The sequence below is a fragment of the Leucoraja erinacea genome, chromosome 8 (genome assembly GCF_028641065.1).
Source record: "Leucoraja erinacea ecotype New England chromosome 8, Leri_hhj_1, whole genome shotgun sequence".
NCBI classification, from domain to species: domain Eukaryota; kingdom Metazoa; phylum Chordata; class Chondrichthyes; order Rajiformes; family Rajidae; genus Leucoraja; species Leucoraja erinaceus.
This window is the reverse complement of record NC_073384.1, coordinates 69,941,129-69,960,307: the sequence shown is the minus strand read 5'-3', so window position 1 is coordinate 69,960,307 and position 19,179 is coordinate 69,941,129. Positions and strand designations below refer to the sequence as shown.

Below are 19,179 nucleotides of genomic sequence, written 5' to 3'. Positions count from 1 at the left end.
AAAGATAGATGAGCCACGATTGAATGGTGGAGTAGACTCAATGGGCCAAATGGCCTGATTCTGCAGCTATGAACATGTAATGGTGGGTGTGGGTGGCGTGTGGCTGCTGTCCAGCCCTGTGACTCTACGAGTGATGTGCGGAATGAGAACTCACCACAAGAGCCCAGGTTCACTGCCGCGGCGACATGCCGCACTTTATTATCCTCTGTACATCAGCTTGTACTGCTTGTGTCAACATCAGCTCCAATAAATGCCGTTACACATCCGTGCTCAGCTGTTCTGTCACGCGCGCAGTTGCCCCTCACAGGGCAGTGTCAGGGTGAGGGAGGGGCAGAGGGAGCCGTCTGTGGAACTGGGACCCTGATTGACCCAGGTTGATCCTATGACCCTACACCCATTGATTGTCCCTGTGACCCTACACCGCATGACTCTACACCTGATGATCCTATGACCATTGATTGCCCTGTGACCCTACACCCCATGACCCTATGACCATTGGCCCTATGCCTATAGACCTGTGACTCTATGCCCATTGTCCCTGTGACCCAACACAATGTGACCATATGCCTGTTGATCCTATTACCATATGACCATTGACCCCATGCCTGTAGACCTGTGACCCTACGTCCATTGCCCCTGTGACTCTACACCGTGACCCTACGCCCATTGGCCCATGATGCAGTGTAGTGGATGTAGCCCAGACCAACCTCCCTTTCAATGACTCAATCTATTACCTCATGCTGCCTTGGCAAGGCCACCAGCAAAACCAAAGAAAAGTCTCACCCCGGTCACTCCATCTACTCATGTTGCCTCGACCAGGCCACCAGCATAAATTAAGACCAGTTGCACCCCCTGTTCTCTCCTCTCCCCATCAGGCAAGAGGTACAGAAGTGTGAAAACGCACACCTCCACATTCAGGGACAGTTTAATCCCAGTTGTTATCAGGCAACTGAACCATCCATCGGCAACTAGAGAGCAGTCCTGAACTCCCAATTACCCCATTTGTGACCTTTGAATTATATTGAATTGGACATTATGTTAGACTAAATGTTGTACTGTTCATGTACACTGTGTGATGCTTGATCGTCTTTCCACTGACTGGATAACACGCAACAAAAAGCTTTTGGCTGAACCTCGGTGCACGTGACAATGACTAAACTGGACCTTACGTCCGTTTCCCCTACACCCTCCGCCCATTGCCTTTTACCCTGTGCCCTTAATCCTGTTGCCCCGTGACCCTACACCAATTTCCCCGTGACCCAGTTGCGGGGCAGGATGCGGACACTGGCTTTCCGGTTGATGTAGAAGGCGGGGAACAGGGTAGGGAGGAAGGGTCCAGAGAAGCGGTGGAGCAGGGCGGGGGCAGGGCCGAGGCTGTAGAAGGCCAGGGTGTGTTGCGGGAGGTCGAGCAGCAGGCCGATGTGAGGGTGCGGGGCTTGCAGCGTGCCCCCCGGCTGCTTGTCGTGCCAGGCAACTGCCTTGCCCTGGGACACCTCCAGGCACCAGGAGAAAGGGTTGCGCCCCAGCAGAGAGGCGTTGTCCCGGCGCTGGCGATCCATCCCGCTGTGGGCCAGACCCACCATCACCGGCTGCCCACTCACCGCCACCTCCCAGTAGTGTCGGCCTTCCAACCCCGGCAGCCCCAGCACCTGGCAGAGCCGCTGGAAGCGCCCACGCCCCCCTGCACGCTCCTGGCTCTCCGGCCACACGTTACTGGCCAGCGCACCCTGCTCCGAGACCCGCAGCTCCCCCGAGGCTGTGCTCTCGTCAAAGCTCACCGCTGTCCAGCCTGCGGGCAAGAGGGGGGAGGGAGGGTGGTTAATATTGGGTAACCAGGGACAGTCTATGAGAATAGAATATCATAGAGAATACAAACAAAAAATAGAAACATAGAAAATTGAAACATAGAACATAGAAACAAAGAGAATATTAACACAGAATAGAATCATAGAGAATACAAAACATAGAAACACAGAATAGAAACATAGAGAATAGAAACATAGAAACACAGAATAGAAACATAGAGAATAGAAACATAGAAACACAGAATAGAAACATAGAGAATAGAAACATAGAAACACAGAATAGAAACATAGAGAATAGAAACATAGAAACACAGAATAGAAACATAGAGAATAGAAACATAGAAACACAGAATAGAAACATAGAGAATAGAAACATAGAAACACAGAATAGAAACATAGAGAATACAAAACATAGAAACACAGAATAGAAACATAGAGAATAGAAACATAGAGAATAAAAACATAGAAACACAGAATAGAAACATAGAGCATAGAAACATAGAGAATAGAAACATAGATAATAAAAACAGAGAATAGAAACATAATAACAGAATAGACACAGAATAGATACATAGAGAATAGAAACACACAGAATAGATACATAGAGAAGAGAGACATATGGGCCTGACCCACGGGCAATTTTTTAGGCGACTGCCTGTGACGGTCAAGACGGGGAAAGCACACTACGGGAAGGGTCACGCAAGTCCTTTGGGGGAGGGGGGTGCGTGGGGGAGAGGGGGGAGAAGGAGACAACTTTTAAGAAGCCAGAGATACACGGCTGTGAAGCTCGGCGGACATTTAACATTACCGGTCAGTTATCCTTGGTTCTAAAAACAACTGCTTACTTTTTTTCCCCAATGAGCGAATGAAATTCATTGGTCAGCACCGGCTACAACCTACAAGAACCTTCGACCTCCTGGCAACTCACTACCACTGCACTTGTGACATGAGAATTCTCACTAATCTCTGTGGCGCCCATAATGAGGCCACGACTAGCTCCCAGAATGTGGGAATTCCTCACGACCATGAAGGCAACTCCCCAGCAACATGCGGCGACCGCATAGTCTCCTCCAGTCGCCTAAAAAGTTTCCTTAATGGGACAGGCCCAATAGCGAATAGATACATAGAGGATAGATACATAGAGAAACAGAGATACATAGAGAAACAGATACATGGAAAACAGAAACAGAGAATAGAAACATGTATACATAGAGAATACAAACAGACATATCAAATAGAAACATAGAGGCAGAGAATGGAAACAAAGAGACAGAGAATAGAATCAGAGGGAACAGAAACACAGAGAATAGAAACAGAATAGATACACAGAGAATAGAAACATATAGAATAGAATGCCTTTCAAAAGTCATTCAAACAGCTTGGTTTGAACAAAATTGCATTTCTACAGTCTTAACAATTACAAAAAAAAACAAGACCCACACCTAACACAATTTACACAAACATCCATCACAGTGAATCTCCAACATCTCCTCACTGTGATGGAAGGCAAACGTCTTATCTCTTCTCTTTGTTCTTCTCCCGCGGGCCAGCGGTCCAACTGCAGCGACTGGGGCTCTGATGTTAAAGCTCCCGGCGGGCGATGGTAAGTCCCGCGGTCGTTTAAGCCTCGTCGGGCGATGCTAGGCCCCGCTCCAAGTCCTTTAAACCCCGCGATTCCTGCAGGATAAGTTACCGTTGCAGGAGCTCCGAAAAGCGGTCTCCCACCAGGGACCTGCGAGCTCCCGATGTTACCGTCCACTGGGCCTGCGGCCGGAGCCTCCAAAGCTCGGAAGTCGGGTCACAGCCGCGCGCCACCACAGCTCCTCCTGCTCCGAAGTCGGCCAGCTCCGGCGATGGCGTGTCCGCAGGCTCCGTGACTGGAGCCCTCAGGTTGGTTCCGTCCGGAGGCCAATGCCGGCTCCACGATGTTAGGCCCAACGACATCGGCGACCCGACAGGAAAAAAGTCAGGTCCCCGTACAGGGAAGAGATTAAACGGTTCCCCCCTCCCCCACATATACACAGCTAAAAAAAAGAATAAAACTAGAATCAAAACATACATTTAACGAGACAAAAATGAAAAAAGACAGAAGGACTGCAGTCAAGCCGCTGCCGTTAGGCACCGCCACACCACACCTATAGAGAAACATAGAGAGTAGAAACAGAGAATTGAAACAGATAATAGAAACACAGAATAGAAACATAGAGAATAGATACATAGAAACACAGAGAATTGGTGCAGGAGTAGGGCATTCGGCCCTTGGAGCCAGCACCCCATTCAATATGATCATGGCTGATCATCACAGGTTCTAGGTGTCAACTGCTCTACATTGGTGAGACCAAGCGCAGGCTTGGCGGATACTTCGCCCAACACCTCCGCTCAGTGCGCATTATCCAACCTTATCACCCGATGGCTCAGCAGTTCAACTCCCCCTCCCATTCCGACTCCGACCTTTCCATCCTGGGCCTCCATGGGCAGAGTGAGGACCACCGTAAATTGGACGAACAGCACCTCTTATTTTGATTGGGTAGTTTACACCCCAGCGGTATGAACATTGACTTCTCCAATTTCAGGTAGTCCTTGCTTTCGCACGCCTTCCCCTCCCCTTCCCAGCTCTCCCACAGCCCACTGTCTCCGCCTCTACCTTTCTTCCCCCCACCCCACGTCAGTCTGAAGAAGGGTCTCAACCTGAAATGTCCCCTATTCCTTCGCTCCATAGTGGCTGCCTCACCCGGCATTTTTGTCTACCATCAACAATCTGTACTCCATTCCTGCCTTCTCCCCATACCCCTTGATCCTGTAGCCCTAAAAGGTATACCTTATGGGCCTGTCCCACTTAGGCGACTGCCAGGGACTAGTTTTAATGGAATTCACCTACGACACCTGGCGACAACCTACGACAGCACCTACGACAACCTACCACAGCAAAAATTGTCGTCACTGTTGCCGAAAACTTTTCAACATGTTGAAAATGTTGTGGCTGTCGCCTGTACTCGTCTGAAAATTTTGCCTAAGTGGGACAGGCCATAACTCTCTTGAATACATCCAGTGAATTAACGTCCACTGCCTTCCGTGGCAGAGAATTCCACAGATTCACAAACTGGCTGGGTGAAAACATTTTTCCTCATCACAGGCCTAAATGGCCAAACCCTTATTCTTAAACTGTAACCCCTGGTTCTGGACTCCCCCCAACACCAGGAACATTTTCTGCATCGAGCCGGTCCAATCCCTTAATAATTGTATATGTTTCTATAAGATTCCCTCTCATCCTAAATTCCAGTGAATACATTCCCAGTCGATCCATCATATGTCAGTCCCGGGAATAAACCTGGTGAACCTACACTGCATTCCCTCAATAGCAATGATGTCCTTCCTCAAATTAGGAGAGCAAATTTGCATACTATACTCCAAGTGCAGTCTCACCAGGGCAGTTGTACAGGGCCCTGGGCAGTTGTACGTTAGGATCTCCTTACTCCTAAACTCAAATCCTCTCGCAAAGAAGGCCAACACTGCCTGCCGAACCTGCATGCTTACTTTCAGTGACTGATGTACAAGCACACCCGATGTCTTGTTGCACCTCCCCTTCTTCTAATCTGACACCAATCAGATAATAATCTGCCTTCCTGTTTTTGCCACCAAAGTGGATAACCTCACCTTTATCCACATTACACTGCATCTGCCCACTCATCCAGCCTATCCAAGTCACCCTGCAGCCGCATAGCATCCTCATCGCAGCTCACACTGCCACCCAGCTTTGTGTCATCCGCAAACTTAGAGATGTTACCTTAAATTCCCTCGTCTAAATCAATAATATATATTGTAAACAACTGGGGTCCCAGCACTGAACCTTGCGGTACCCCACTCGTCACTGTCTCCCATTCTGAAAAGGACCTGCTAATACCAACTCTTTGTTTCCTGTCTGCCAACCAGTTCTCTATCCATGTCAATACCCTACCCCCAATACCATGTGCTCTGATTTTGCACACTAATCTCTTGTGTGGGACCTTGTCAAAACGGCTTTTTGAAAGTCCAGATACACCTCATCCACTGGCTCTCCCTTATTCATTCAACTTGTTACATCCTAAAAAAATTCCATTTGATTAGAAGCATGATTTCCCCTTCATAAATCCACGCTGACTTTGGCCGATCCTGTCACTGCTTTCCAAATGCGCTGTTATAACATCTGTAATCATCGACTCCAGCATCTTCCCCACTAGCGATGTATGGCAAACTGGTCTATAATTCCCTGTTTTCTCTCTCCCTCCTTTGTTAAAAAGTGGAGTCACCCTCCAGTGGCTACCCTCCAGTCCACAGGATATGATCCAGAGTTGAGAGATCATTGGAAAATGATCACCAATGGATCACACGGACAGCAATGATGAGAAGGGCCAAGGGTGAGCAGCTGGGCGAGTGTATCCTGGGCATGGCGGGCCGAAGGGCCTGGTTCCCCGCGGTTTGAATCTGATTCTTACTACCCCTCCCCTGCCTTTCTCCACTGCCAGTGAAACCGCACACAGGCTGGGGGAAGAACGTCGCACATTCCCCCTGGGCAGCTGAAAACCCAAAGGTTCACCCCCTTCCCTCCCTCACACCCTCCACTGGCCCCCCGTCTCTCCTCTCCCCACCCCTCTGCTTCTCCGCCTGGCTTCTCCACAATCTGTAAATCATCCAAACGCTCACATTTTCTGTTCTTAACTCTGGCCTTTGTTCCAACCAAGTGCTGGAGTAACTCAGCGGGACAGACAGACAGCACCTCTAGAGAGAAGGAATATGTGATGTTTCAGGTTGAGACCCTCATCAGCGTCGGAAAAAAGGCATCGACCTGAAAAGCCATGTTCTCCAGAGATGCCGTCTGTCCTGAGTTACTCCACATTCTGTGTCTTTTTGTGTATTAACCAGCATTTGCAGATTCTTGTTTCTACTTAAAGACATCTATACATTGGTTCCAAATAGCGCCACAACCCCAGCCCGTGACCCTGCCCCGTGGCCTGTGACCTAGGGGAGGGCACGGTACCTCTGATACTCACTCTGCAGCAGCTGCTCTCTGGTGACCATCTCCGTGGAGGGTCCGGGCAGAGGTGAGGACGGGGCAGCTGTGGGAGAGAGGAGGGGGTAATGTCAGACTGGGGAAAGGGGGCTGGGTTGGGCCAGAGGGGACCAAGGGCAGCTGTGGTAGAGGAAAGGGGTCACTATCAGACTGGGGAGTGGGGTCTGGGCAAGGGTGGGGTGCGAGCGGTGCGAGACGGGGGACGGTGGAGATGGGGGGGTGGGGGAGAAGGGGGGCGGGGGGACAAGGGAGGGGGGACAAGGGGTGGGGTAGAGGAGGAGTGCTCCATACCTGTAACGGGGGTGGGGTCCACGTTCCCGCTCGGTGCCTCCACTCCCCTGACTGTGTCCGTGCTGGTCGCTGGTGGGAGGATGTTAGATGCGTGTGCGTTGTCCACACCCAGTGTTTGAACATCTGGTCCAGCCGTCTGAGCCTCTGGTCTCGGCGTCTGAGTGTCTGTTCTCGGCGTCTGACCGTCCAAATCTTGCGTCTGGTCGGCCTGATCTGTGCAGATGTCACATCATCATCTCCGGCACTGAGCACAGATGCCCCCCCCCCCCCCCCTCCCCAACCCTTGACACAGAGGGGTCAGCAGACACAAATAGGGGTCAAGGGCCAGCAGACACAGGGGTTGGAGAAGTCAGTGGACATAGGCAGGGTCAGCAGACAATACAATACAATACAATTTATTTGTTATCATTTGAACCTCTTGAGGTTCAAACGAAATTTGGTTTCTGCAGTCATACACACAAGAAAAAGAACCAAGACACAACACAATTTACACAAACATCCATCATAGTGAATCTCCTCCTCACTGTGATGGAAGTCAAAGTCTTATCTCTCCCCTGCACTCCCCATTCTCCTCCCGATGTCAGAGTCAAAGTCCCCGGTGGGCGATGGTAAGTGTCCCGTGGCCATTAAAAGCCGCGCCGGGCGATGCAAAGCCGCGCTCCGGGCCTTGGTGTTGGAGCCCCCGGCGGGCGCTAATATGTCCCATGCCCATTTAAAGCCACGCCGGGCGATGTAAGGCCCCGCTCCAGGTACTTTTCAACCCCGCAACTCGGGCGGGAGAAGTCGCCGTTGCGGAAGCCCCCGAGAGCGGTCTCCCACCGGGGACCCGCGGGCTCCTGGTGTCACTGTCCGCCAGACCTGCGGCTGGAGCCTCCGAATCTCCGGGGTCGGGTCACAGCGGCGTGCCACCACAGCTCCTCCCGCTCCGAACTCGGCCAGCTCCGCGATGGTGGGTAAGTCCGCAGGCTTCGCGACTGGAGCCCCAGGTCGTTCCGGTTGGAGGCCGCTCCACGGTGCTCGGCCCCAACGACAACGGAGACCCGACAGAGAAAAGGTCGGGTTCTCCGTACAGGGAAAAGATTTTAAAGTTTCCCACACACATACCCAGTTAAAAAAAACATTAAAAAAAAAAAATTAACTACATTTAAACAAGACAAAAAATAAAAAAGACAGGGACTGCAGAGTCCGCTGCGAGGTGAGTGCCCAGGAGTCGCAGCGGCCTCTGCAGTCACAGACACAGACAGGTCAGTAGATACGTACAATGGACAGCAGATAGACAGGGGTCAGGGGTGAGCTGGGGGTGGGGATGAGCAGGGACTGACCTGCTGCTTGTGTGCTGCTCCCACACAGCTGGGCCTGAAGCTGCTCGGCTGCGGTCGTCACCACTTGCTGCAGGGCGGTGAGGGCAGCGCAGACGTCTGTCTGGCCAGCAGGAAGGAGCAGCCCGTCTGGGCACGGCTCCAGTCTCTGCCAGCCCTGTGGAGAGAGCAGCACCGCATATCAGTGGGAGGGGGAGGGGGGGTCAGGTTGGTGTGGAGGGTGGAGTCAGGGATCGGGGAAAGTGGAGGGTCAGTGGTTGTGGAGGGTGGGGGTCAGTGGGTCAGGGGTCGAGGAGAGGAACGGTGGGGTCAGGATTGGCGGGTCAGGGGTTGGAGAGTGTGGGGTCGCGGGTGAGGGAAGATGGGGTAGCGGGTCGGGGAGTCAGAGTCGTGGAGGGTGACGGGACATAGGTTGGGGAGGATCAGGGGTCGGGGAGGCTGGGGTCAGTGGTGGCAGGTCAGGGGCCGGGGCGGGTGGGGTGAGTGGTGGCAGGTCAGGGGTCGGGGGAGGGTGGGGTCAGTGGTGGCAGGTCAGGGGTCGGGAAGGGTGGGGTCAGTGGTGGGGTCAGTGGTGGCAGGTCAAGGGTCGGGGTCAGTGGTCAGAGTGCGTGACCTACCTGCAGCAGTGCGGCCCCTTGTTGGGGTATCAGGGCGCTGAGCTCCGTCCACCGCTCCCGCAGCTTGGCCCGGCTCTGCTCCAGGCGATCCCCTTCCTCCACTACCGCCCCCTCCATGCGACGGCCGGCCTCCCCCAGCGCCCGGCCCAACTGCACCCGCGCACGCGCCACATCGACTCCTGGGCACAGCAAGGGCCGCCTGTCACCCCGAGATCACCAGAGACCTCCCAGTCCATGCCCACCCCAAGCCCATATCAAACCCTCACCCTCCCCCGCCCCTCACCCACCAGACCTCCCCGCAAACCCATCTCCGCCCTTCCAACCTGACCCACCCCACCAACCATTCCTGACCCCCCAATCACCCTCCTCGGCTACCCGCACCCATCCTCCTGACCCCACCCTGACCCTCCCCTGGCCCCTCCCACCCTGACACCCACACCCCCCCCGCCCCCCAACACTCCCCCCCCCCCCCCGCCCCCCCCCCCCCCCCCACCCCACCCCCCACCCCCCCACCCCCCCCCCCCCCCCCCCACACTCACCATCGTCTCTTGCCCAGACTCCAGCAACACTGACACATGGGGTCACCCTGAGTCCCCCCCTCCCAGTGTATCCAGCCCTGACCCCCACCAAACCCTTCCCAGCAGAAGAGATTCACCAGCATGTTCCCTGGGCCTACCTGCAGGCCTGAGTTACAGGGAGAAATTGTATAGGGTGAGAGTTTTTCTTTGGTGTGTAGAAGGCTAAGTGGTGACCTTATTGAGGTGTGCAAGAGCAAGAGGGGCACGGATAAAGTGAACGCTCACAGACTTTTAGGTTACAAGCGTCCCTCCTCTGTTTAAGAAGTGCTGCAGGGAAAGGCCAGGAAACCTAAAGGGCCTGTCCCACTTTCACCACCTCTGCCGAGTTTGCCCTTGACTCATACTCGCAGCATGGTCGTCACGAGGTCGTAGGTACTCGTGGCATCAAGTAGGTCGGGGCGTTTTTCTAGCATGATGAAAAATGCCCACGAGTAAATAAGGTTGTGAATTAGGTCGTGAAAGAGGGACTGTCCCTTAAGGGATAAGATATTCATGCATTTAGATGGACAATCGCTGATTAGGGATAGTCAGCATGGCTTGAGACGTGGAAGGTCGTGTCTCACAAGCCGGATTGATTTTTTTGGAGACATAGAAAATAGGTGCAGGAGGAGGCCATTCGGCCCTTCGAGCCAGCACTGCCATTCATTGTAATCATCCACAATCAGTAACCCATGCCTGCCTTCTCCCCATATCCCTTGATTCTGCTAGCCCCTGGAGCTCTATTGAGCTATATTTTAAATTCATCCAGTGCATTGGCCTCCATTGTCTTCTGTGGCAGAGAATTCCACAAATTCCATTTACATCAACGGTGGTGGAAAGGTTCAAGAACTTAAAATTCCTGGGCGTGCACATTTCCGAAGATCTTTCCTGGTCCCAGCACGCTGATGCAATTATAAAGAAAGCACTCAGTGCCTCTACTTCCTGAGAAGATTACAGAGTCGGTATGTCAAGGAGGACTCTCTCTAACTTCCACAGGTGCACAGTAGAGAGCATGCTGACCGGTTGCATCGTGGCTTGATTCGGCAACCTGAGCGTCCAGGAGCGGAAAAGGATGCAGAAAGTTGTAACCACTGCCCAGTCCATCATCGGCTGTGACCTCCCCACCATCGAAGGGATCTATCGCAGCCACTGCCTCAAAAAGGCTGGCAGTATCATCAAGGACCCACACCATCCTGGCCACGCACTCATCTCCCCACTACCATCGGGCAGAAGGTACAGGAGCCTGAAATCTGTTACATCCAGGTTCAGGAACAGCTACTTCCCCACAGCCATCAGGCTATTAAACTCACCAACAAACAGACTCTGAACTGTATCTGCCTATTGCACTTTATCTGCTTATTTATGTGTATATTGAATTGAACTGTTCTATATTTTTGCTTACTATATTCTATTGATCTGCAGCAAGCAAGAATGTCATTGTCCTGTCTGGGACACATGACAATAAACTCTCTTGACTTGACTTCACTTGAAATTCACAACTCTCTGGGTGATTTTTTTTTTCTCATCAGTTTTAAATGGCCTTCCCCTTATTCTTAGACTGTGGCCCCTGGTTCATCATTGGGAACATTTTTCATGCATCTAGCTTGTCCAGTCCTTTAATAATTTAATGCTTTTCTATAAGATATCCCCTCATCCTTCTAAATTCCAGTGAATATGTCAATCTTTCCTTGTATGACAGTCCCGTAATTCAATCCCATCTCAATAGCAAGGATGTCCTTCCTCAAATTAGGAGACCAAAACTGCATTCAATATTCCAGATGTGGCCTCACCAGGGCCTTGTACAACTGCAGAAGGACCTCTTTACTCCTATACTCAAATCCTCTTGTTATGAAGGCCAACGTGCCATTAGCTTTCTTCACTGCCTGCTTGTTTACTTTCAGTGACCGGTGGACAAGGACACCCAGGTCTCGTTGCACTTCCTTTTTTCCTAATCAGACACCATTGAGATAATAATCTGCCTCCTCGTTTTTGCCGCCAAAGTGGATAACCTCACATTTATCTACATTGTACTGCATCTGCCCACTAACTCAAATTGTCCAAGTCACCCTGCAACCTCCTTGCATCCTCTTCACAGTCTACACTGCCACCCAGCTTTGTGTCATCCGCAAATTTGCTAATGTTACTTTTAATCCCATCATCTAAATCATTAATATATATTGTAAATAGTTGCGGCCCCAGGACCGAGCCTTGCGGCACTCCACTCGCCACTGCCTGTCATTCTGACAGGGACCTGTTTATCCCTACTCTTTGTTTCCTGTCTGCGACCAATTTCCTATCCATGTCAACACACTACCCCCAATACCATGTGCTCTAATTTTGCACACTAATCTCCAGTGTGGGCCTTATCAAAGGCTTTCTGAAAGTACAGAGAGATACACTACATCCACTGGCTCTCCTTCATCCATTTTACTTGTCACATCCTCAAAAAATTCCTGATTAGTCACAAAGGATTTCCCCTTCATAATTGACTACAGCATCTTCCCCACCACCGATGTCAGGCTAATTGGTCTATTATTCCGTTTTCACGCTCGCTCTTTTTGTAAAAAGTGGGATTTTAGCAACCCTCCAGTCCACAGGAACTGATCCTAAATCTATAGAACATTGGAGCATCACCAATGCGTCCACGATTTCTAGAGCCACCTCCTTGAGTACCCTGGGATGCAGACCATCAGGACCTGGGGATTTATCAGCCTTCAGTTCCATTAGTCTACCCAATACTATTTCTCACCTAATGCAAATTTCTTTCAGTTCTTATGTCTCCCTAGATTCTCTGTCCTCTGGTACATCTGGGAGATTGTTTGTGTCTTCCTTAGTGGCATGACCAAAAAGGTTGATGAGGGCAGAGCTGTAGATGTTGTATATATGGATTTCAGCAAGGCATTCGACAAGGTTCCGCATGGCATGCTGCTCAGGAAGGTTAGATCGCATGGGATCCAAAGAGAGATAGCTGAATGGATAGAAAATTGGCTCCATGGGAGGAAGCAGAGGGTGATGGTGGAAGGTTGCTTCTTGGACTGGAGGCCTGTGACTAGTGGTGGGCCTCAGGGTTTGGTGCTGGGCCCGTTACTGTTTGTCATCTATATCAGTGATTTGAATGAGAAAATACATGAAATGATTAGAGAGTTTGCAGATGATACAAAAGTGGGTAGTTTTGCAGATAGTGAAGATGGCTGTCAAAGATTACAACAGAAGCTTGATCGATTGGCCAGGTGGCCTGAGAAATGGTTGATGGAATTTAATATGGAGGAATGTGAGGTGTTACATTTTGGGAAGTCTAACATGGACAGGATCCACGCAGTGAATGGTAGATCTCTGGGGAGCAGAGGGATCTACCCCGAGTAGTCCTGAGCAGTAGATTGGGTGGTCAGGAAGGCTTTCCCTTCCTTAACCTTCGAGCTGTCTCCTCCCATCCCCCCGCCCTCGGGCTCCTCCTCCTCCCTTTTTCCTTCCTTCTCCCTCCCACCCCCCATCAGTCTGAAGAAGGGTTTTGGCCCGAAACGTCACCTATTTCCTTCGCTCCATAGATGCTGCTGCACCCGCATAATGTTTATATGCTGCTTGAGGAGGTAGTTGAGGCAGGTATCATAGCGTTTAAGACAGGTACATGGACAGGAAAGGTTTAGAGGGCTCTGGGCCAAATGTAGGTAGGTGGGACCAGTGTAGATGGGCCATGTTTGTCGATGAGGGCAAGTTGTGCTGAAGGATCTGTTCCCACGCTGTGACTCTCACCCTCCCCCATGGCCTTTCCCTCCCTCCCCCCAGCTGGCCCCCTCCCTCCACCGTCGGTGGTCAAGGCTCACCCGAAGGGAGTCGGCCCTCTCGGTCAGCGCAGCCTCTGCCTCCCACGCTGCTCTCAGCCGCGACTCCACAAGCTGCAGCTCCTTGCGTACCGAGCCCTGGCACAGCGAGAGGCCGTCAGTCCCAGCCCCAATGGGGGGGGGGGGGGGGGGGGTTGGTGCAAGGGGTGGGTACAGTAGTACAGTGGGGTGGGTACATTGGTACAGGTATACAGGGGTGGGTACAGGTGTATAGGGGGTGGGTACAGGTGTATAGGTGGGTACAGGGCTACAGGGCTATAGGGGGGGTAGGTACAGGGGGTGGGTACAGGGCTACAGGGGGTGGGTACAGGGCGTAGGTGCAGAGGTACAGGGGGTGGGTACAGGTGTATAGGGGTGGGTACAGGGTAGGGGTATAGGGGTGGGTACAGGGCTACAGGGGGTGGGTACAGGTGTACAGGGGTGGGTACAGGTGTGGTATACAGGGGTGGGTACAGGTGTATAGGGGGTGGGAGTGGGTACAGGTATACAGGGGGTGGGTACAGGTGTATAGAGGGGGGTACAGGGGGTACAGGTATACAGGGGGTGGGTACAGGTGTACAGGAGTGGGTACAGGTATACAGGGGTGGGTACAGGTGTACAGAGTGGGTACAGGTATACAGGGGTGGGTACAGGTGGGTATGGGGGTGGGTACAGGTATACAGGGGGGGTGGGTACAGGTGTACAGGAGTGGGTACAGGTATACAGGGGTGGGTACAGGGTGTACAGGGGGTGGGTACAGGTATACAGGTGGGGTGGGTACAGGGCTATGGGGGTGGGTACAGGTATACAGGGGTGGGTACAGGGCGTAGGTGCAGAGGTGCAGGGGTGGGTACAGGTGTATGGGGGTGGGTACAGGGGGGTTCAGGAGGATGGGTACATATGGTGGGAAGATGGGGTACAGGGTGTTGGTGCGTTACCCGAATCTCTTCATCTTCGATGGAGCAGAGGTCATCGGCCAGTGCCCTCATTTCCTGCGGCTGGGACCCGGGCAGGGGGCAGAGGTCATCGGGCGGAGCCTTGCTCCCCACGGTCTGCAGCCACTCACAGATGCGGCTGAGTGCCACACTCTTGGAGAGCTCGGGCCGCTCTGGGTAGGGGTGTCGGCACAGTGGGCAGCTGGGGCAGGTCTGCCGCCCCCAGTGGTCCTGCAGGCATTCTGAGCAGAAGCTGTGGCCACACCCCGTGGTGACTGGGCAACGGAACGGACCCTGGCAGATGGAGCAGGTCAGCTCCTCCGTCACGTCCATGATCCCCCCTCACCCAGGCAATGACCCCTCACCTGGGCTACGACCCCTGACCCAGGCAACAACCCCTGACCCGGGCAATGACCCCTGACCCGGGCAACGACCCTCACCCGGGAAACGACCCCTCACTCCAGGCAACGACCCCTGACCCAGTCAATGACCCCTCACCCGGGCAACGACCCTTCACCCAGGCAATGACCCCTCACCCGGGCAACGACCCCTCACCCCGGGCAACGACCCCTCACCTGGGCACTGACCCCTCACCCGTGGCAACGACCCCTCACCCCGGTCACTGACCCCTCACCCCAGCCAACGACCCCTCATCTGGGCAGTGACCCCTCACCCCGGGCAACGACCCCTCACCTGGGCACTGACCCCTCACCCCAGGCAACGACCCCTCATCTGGGCACTGACCCCTCACCCCAGGCACTGACCCCTCACCCGGGCAATGACCCCTCACCCGGGCAATGACCCCTCACCCCAGGCAGTGACCCTTCACCCCTGGCAACGACCCCTCACCCCTGGCAACGACCCCTCACCCGGGCAACGACCCCTTTACTTGCCCCGGAGAACCGACTCGCAGTTCCCCCGCCTAGTCTCCCCGCCTGTCCCGTGTTACTCAGTCCCCGAGGCCGCGCTCTGCCGTCTGCGGGAATCGAAAGTGAAAGAGAGAGCGCACGGGGAGGAGTCTCCATCCATCCATGTACACCCACACCCACACCCACACCCACACGCACTGCGGGCAGCGCTGAGTCGGGCTACACTGACATCTTTATTCTGCTTCTGCACATCTGTAACATGGCGTGTTGCAGCTCCGCTCCGTCCACCCTTGGCCAGCTGTGGAGGAAACATCACACCAATCACCACAGTCGCTCGCCCCTCAACATCTGGCTTCGGGGCATCGCCTCGCCCCAGCCAGGCGGCCCGGGGGCCGGACAGATGTGCCTACACCCTCTCCCCCGGCCCCATTGAAGTCCCGCGGCTCGGTCCCTCGAGTCGCTGCATTGTTGCTGCCAGCACCGCTGCGTCCCTCGCTGCAACCATTGGGTCCTCTCGCTCTGCACGGCGGGGACAGGGGTGGATGGACCACGCTTGCTTGGAGCACTGCGTACAGTTCTGGTCCCCCAGCTACAAGGGAGGATGAGGGTGTTGGAGAGGGTGCCGAGATTCACCAAGATGTTACCTGGACTTGTACAAGATCAGTAGGGGAATGGAAAAGGTGAACGCTCACAGTCCATTCCCCAGGGTAGAGGATTCTAAAACTAGAGGACACAGGCTTAAGGTGAGAGGAGAGAGGGACCTCAGGGTTTTTTTTTTTATTTACTCAGAGGTTGGTCTGTGGAGTTCTCTGCCTTATGTGGAGGCAGGTTCTCTGGATGCTTTCAAGAGAGAGCTAGATAGGGCTCTTAAAAATAGTGGAGTCAGGGGATATGGGGAGAAGGCAGGAACGGGGTACTGATTGGGGATGATCAGCCATGATCACATTGAATGGCGGTGCTGGCTCGAAGGACCACATGGCCTACTCCTGGACCTATTGTCTATTGTCTGTAGCTGCCAGAGTTATCTCTAGAAGCAAATACAATGACCACATTTAAGAGACATTGGAGCAGATATATGGACAGGAAGGGTTTCGAGCGATTAGAGCATTTGAAACGTTGAGACATGAGGTGTATAGATAATACTGTTGGGTTCTACTGGAGCATTAGTGTTCAGATGTGTGTATAAATGCAGTTTAGTTTATTGTCACCTGTACTGAGGTTTAGCGAAAAGCATTTTGTTGCGTGTTATCCAGTCAGCAAAAAGACAATACTTGATTACAACCAGCCATCCGCAGTGTACAGAGACAGGATAAAGGGTACAATATTTAGTGTAAGATGGGGAGAATAGATAGGTGTATAGAGGAGGATGTGCAAAATATATTACCCAGAGGAGGGGAATCAAGAACCAATGGACATAGGTGTAAGGTGAGAGCAGAGGTGTCAAGGAGTCTTGGCGCTGGTCTGGAGCTCAAGGGGGCCGCGAGGGTCCTGTCAATGAGGAGTGGTCAGACAGGGCTAGTGTCAGAGAGTTTATTGGGTGGTCAGTGGTGGTGGCGGCGGGTGGTCAGCTGGAGGGGAGTGTCCAGGGGGGGTGGGGAGGGTCCCGGGGAGTGGGATGGGATCAGGGTGCAGAGCAGGCCAGACAGGTGGGTGAGCAGCTGCCTGCAGCCACCCTCGGTGGTCAGCTGCAGAGACTCCAGGTCAGAGTGCAGCTGGGCAAAGCCGGCCTGCACCAGCCTGCACAGACCCGAGGCTTGCCTCTGGACACTGGCCCATATCCGGGCCCACACTCGACCCCGGCACTGACCCCTGCCCTAGACCTAACCCTGACTCCAACCCTGACCCCTGCGCTAGCCCTGACCCTAGCTGTGATGCCTGCCCTAGACATGACCTTGACCCTGGGCCTGACTCCAGTGTTGACCCCTGGCCCAGACATGATCCCAGCCATGACACAGGCATCAACCCCTGCCCTAGATGTGACCCTATGCCTGACCCTGGCCTGAACCCTGCTCTAACCCCTGACCTTGGCATTTTCATTGACATTGTGCCTCCCAACCCCGTTATGCCCTCTGACCCCGCTCTGCCCTCTGCCCCAACTATACTCTCTGACCCCACTCTACCCTCACCCCCCACTATACCCTCTGACCCCTCTCTACCCTCTGCCCCGGTCGTGCCCCCTGCCCCCGCTGTGCCCCCTGGCCCCTGGGGCTGGTGATGGTGCTGGCTGGGGTGGGTGGGGCTGCAGCAGGTGCCCCTGCACCCCCTCGCCACCTCCTGCAGCCTCGTCCTCTTGCGGGGGGGTCCGGCGGAGGTGCCCAGCGACGACCCCCCCTCCTCCGCCCCCTCGCTCCCAGCCGCGCCGACCTCTGGCCAGGTCACCGCACCTGCTGGGCAAAGCAGAGGTCAACAGGGGCATGGGGGGGTCACAGCACCAGCAGCCCCTCCCCCTCCTCCCCGCTCTACTGCCTCCACCATCTCTCCCCCCTGCCTCCCCCATCTCCCCCCCCCCTCACTCAGAGCTCTCAGCAATCTCCCCCTACCCCTCTTCATTTGCCCCCCTACCCCTCTTCATTTGCCCCCCCTCTCCTCCCCCCAGTACCATGGCAACCACTGCAGGAACAGTGCAACCTCTAACCCCAGACCCTTGTCTGAGCTCAGTCTGACCTCCAAGGCCAGATTGAACTCTAATCTCTAGCTGACCTTTCGTCCATCCTCTAATGGCAGAATGACTGGTAACCCTAGACTGACGAACCCCAAGCTGACCCCAACCTGGGGAAATGGGACAAGGAATGGTAGATGGAATTTAACAGGGACAAGTGTAAGATGATGTTAAACCCAGGCCAGGACTTACACAGGCAATGCCAGGCCCTGGAGAGTGCTGTAGAACAGAGACAGGGGGTAGACAAAAAATGCTGGAGAAAATCAGCGGGTGAGGCAGCATCTATGGAGAGAAAGAATTGGCGTTGTTTTGGGTCGAGACCCTTCTTCAGACTGATGGAGGGTCTCAACCCAAAACCTCGCCAATTCCTTCTCTCCATAGGTGCTGCCTCACCCGCTGAGTTTCTCCAGCATTTTTTGTCTACCTTCGATCTCTCCAGTATCTGCTGTTCTTTGTTAAACAGAGAGACAGAGGGCTAGGTACATAGTTCCAGGTGGACGGGGGTGAGGAAGGCGTTTGGCCGCTTACCTTCATTGGTCGGGGCATTGAGTTCAGGTGTTGGGACATTGTGATGTTGGTGAGACCACACTTGGAGCTGTGAGCAGTTCTGAGCTTCTGAAGGATGTGTTTGAGCTGGATCTGGTGCAGAAGAGATTCACCAGGATGTTACTACCTGGGAGTGTTGGTTAGTGTTATAGGACTGGTGTGTTGATGGGATATGTTGCACTACTAAAGCATGGCCCCACCTGCACCTGGGCTGGGACGGAACACCCTCCCCCCCCCCCCCCCCACCCACCCCAAACCGGCACATGGACCTCCCTCCAGCCCTCCCCACAACCATAACGCATTATAGCCCTTACTCTGACCCTCTTGTACTACATCCATGGGAAGGGTAGAGGGGGTGGGTTGGGAGCAAGGGTGGGGGGGGGGGGGGGGGGTTGAAGGGAGTCAGGGGGGCGGTGAGGGGATGGGGGGGAGGGGTGGATGGAAGTGGAGGAGTGAAGAGGTGACTAGGGGGAACAGGGGGACTGGGGGGTGGGGGTGGGAAGAGGGAAGCGGAGGGGGGGAGAGGGGAGTAGGGGGTAAGAGCGGAGCGGAGGTGAGTGGAATGGGGGGTAAGAGAAGAGTGGGGGAGGGGGTAAGTGGATTGGGGTGAGGAGAGTGGGGGAGGAAGGGGTTTAAGAAGAGACTGGGGGGCTGTTGGGTGGATTTGGGAGGGGGGTTGAATTGGGCGTGGGTTGGGAGAGGGGTTGAGTTGGGGA

The 19,179-nt window shown here is 54.0% G+C and overlaps 2 protein-coding genes across 2 annotated transcripts in view; both read right to left on the bottom strand.

Annotated features, from left to right (window-relative positions):
* Positions 1-168: 168 nt before the first annotated feature.
* On the bottom strand, positions 169-14,979 carry LOC129699826 (E3 ubiquitin/ISG15 ligase TRIM25-like). Its single transcript, XM_055639946.1, is given in 8 exon segments — positions 169-1,789; positions 6,833-6,898; positions 7,144-7,356; positions 8,466-8,619; positions 9,080-9,244; positions 9,247-9,258; positions 13,458-13,553; positions 14,393-14,979. Coding segments are annotated over 8 exon segments (1,587 nt in total). The 5' UTR covers positions 14,723-14,979; the 3' UTR covers positions 169-1,238.
* Positions 14,980-15,599: 620 nt separating this feature from the next.
* LOC129699886 (E3 ubiquitin-protein ligase TRIM31-like) overlaps positions 15,600-19,179 on the bottom strand; it is a 10,717-nt gene continuing 7,137 nt past the window's right edge. The window contains exons 8-9 of the mRNA XM_055640024.1: positions 17,415-17,642; positions 15,600-15,847 (exon numbers count right to left, since the gene is read on the bottom strand). Coding sequence (XP_055495999.1) covers positions 15,600-15,847; positions 17,415-17,642 — 476 coding nt within the window. The remainder of the gene's footprint in view (positions 15,848-17,414; positions 17,643-19,179) is intronic.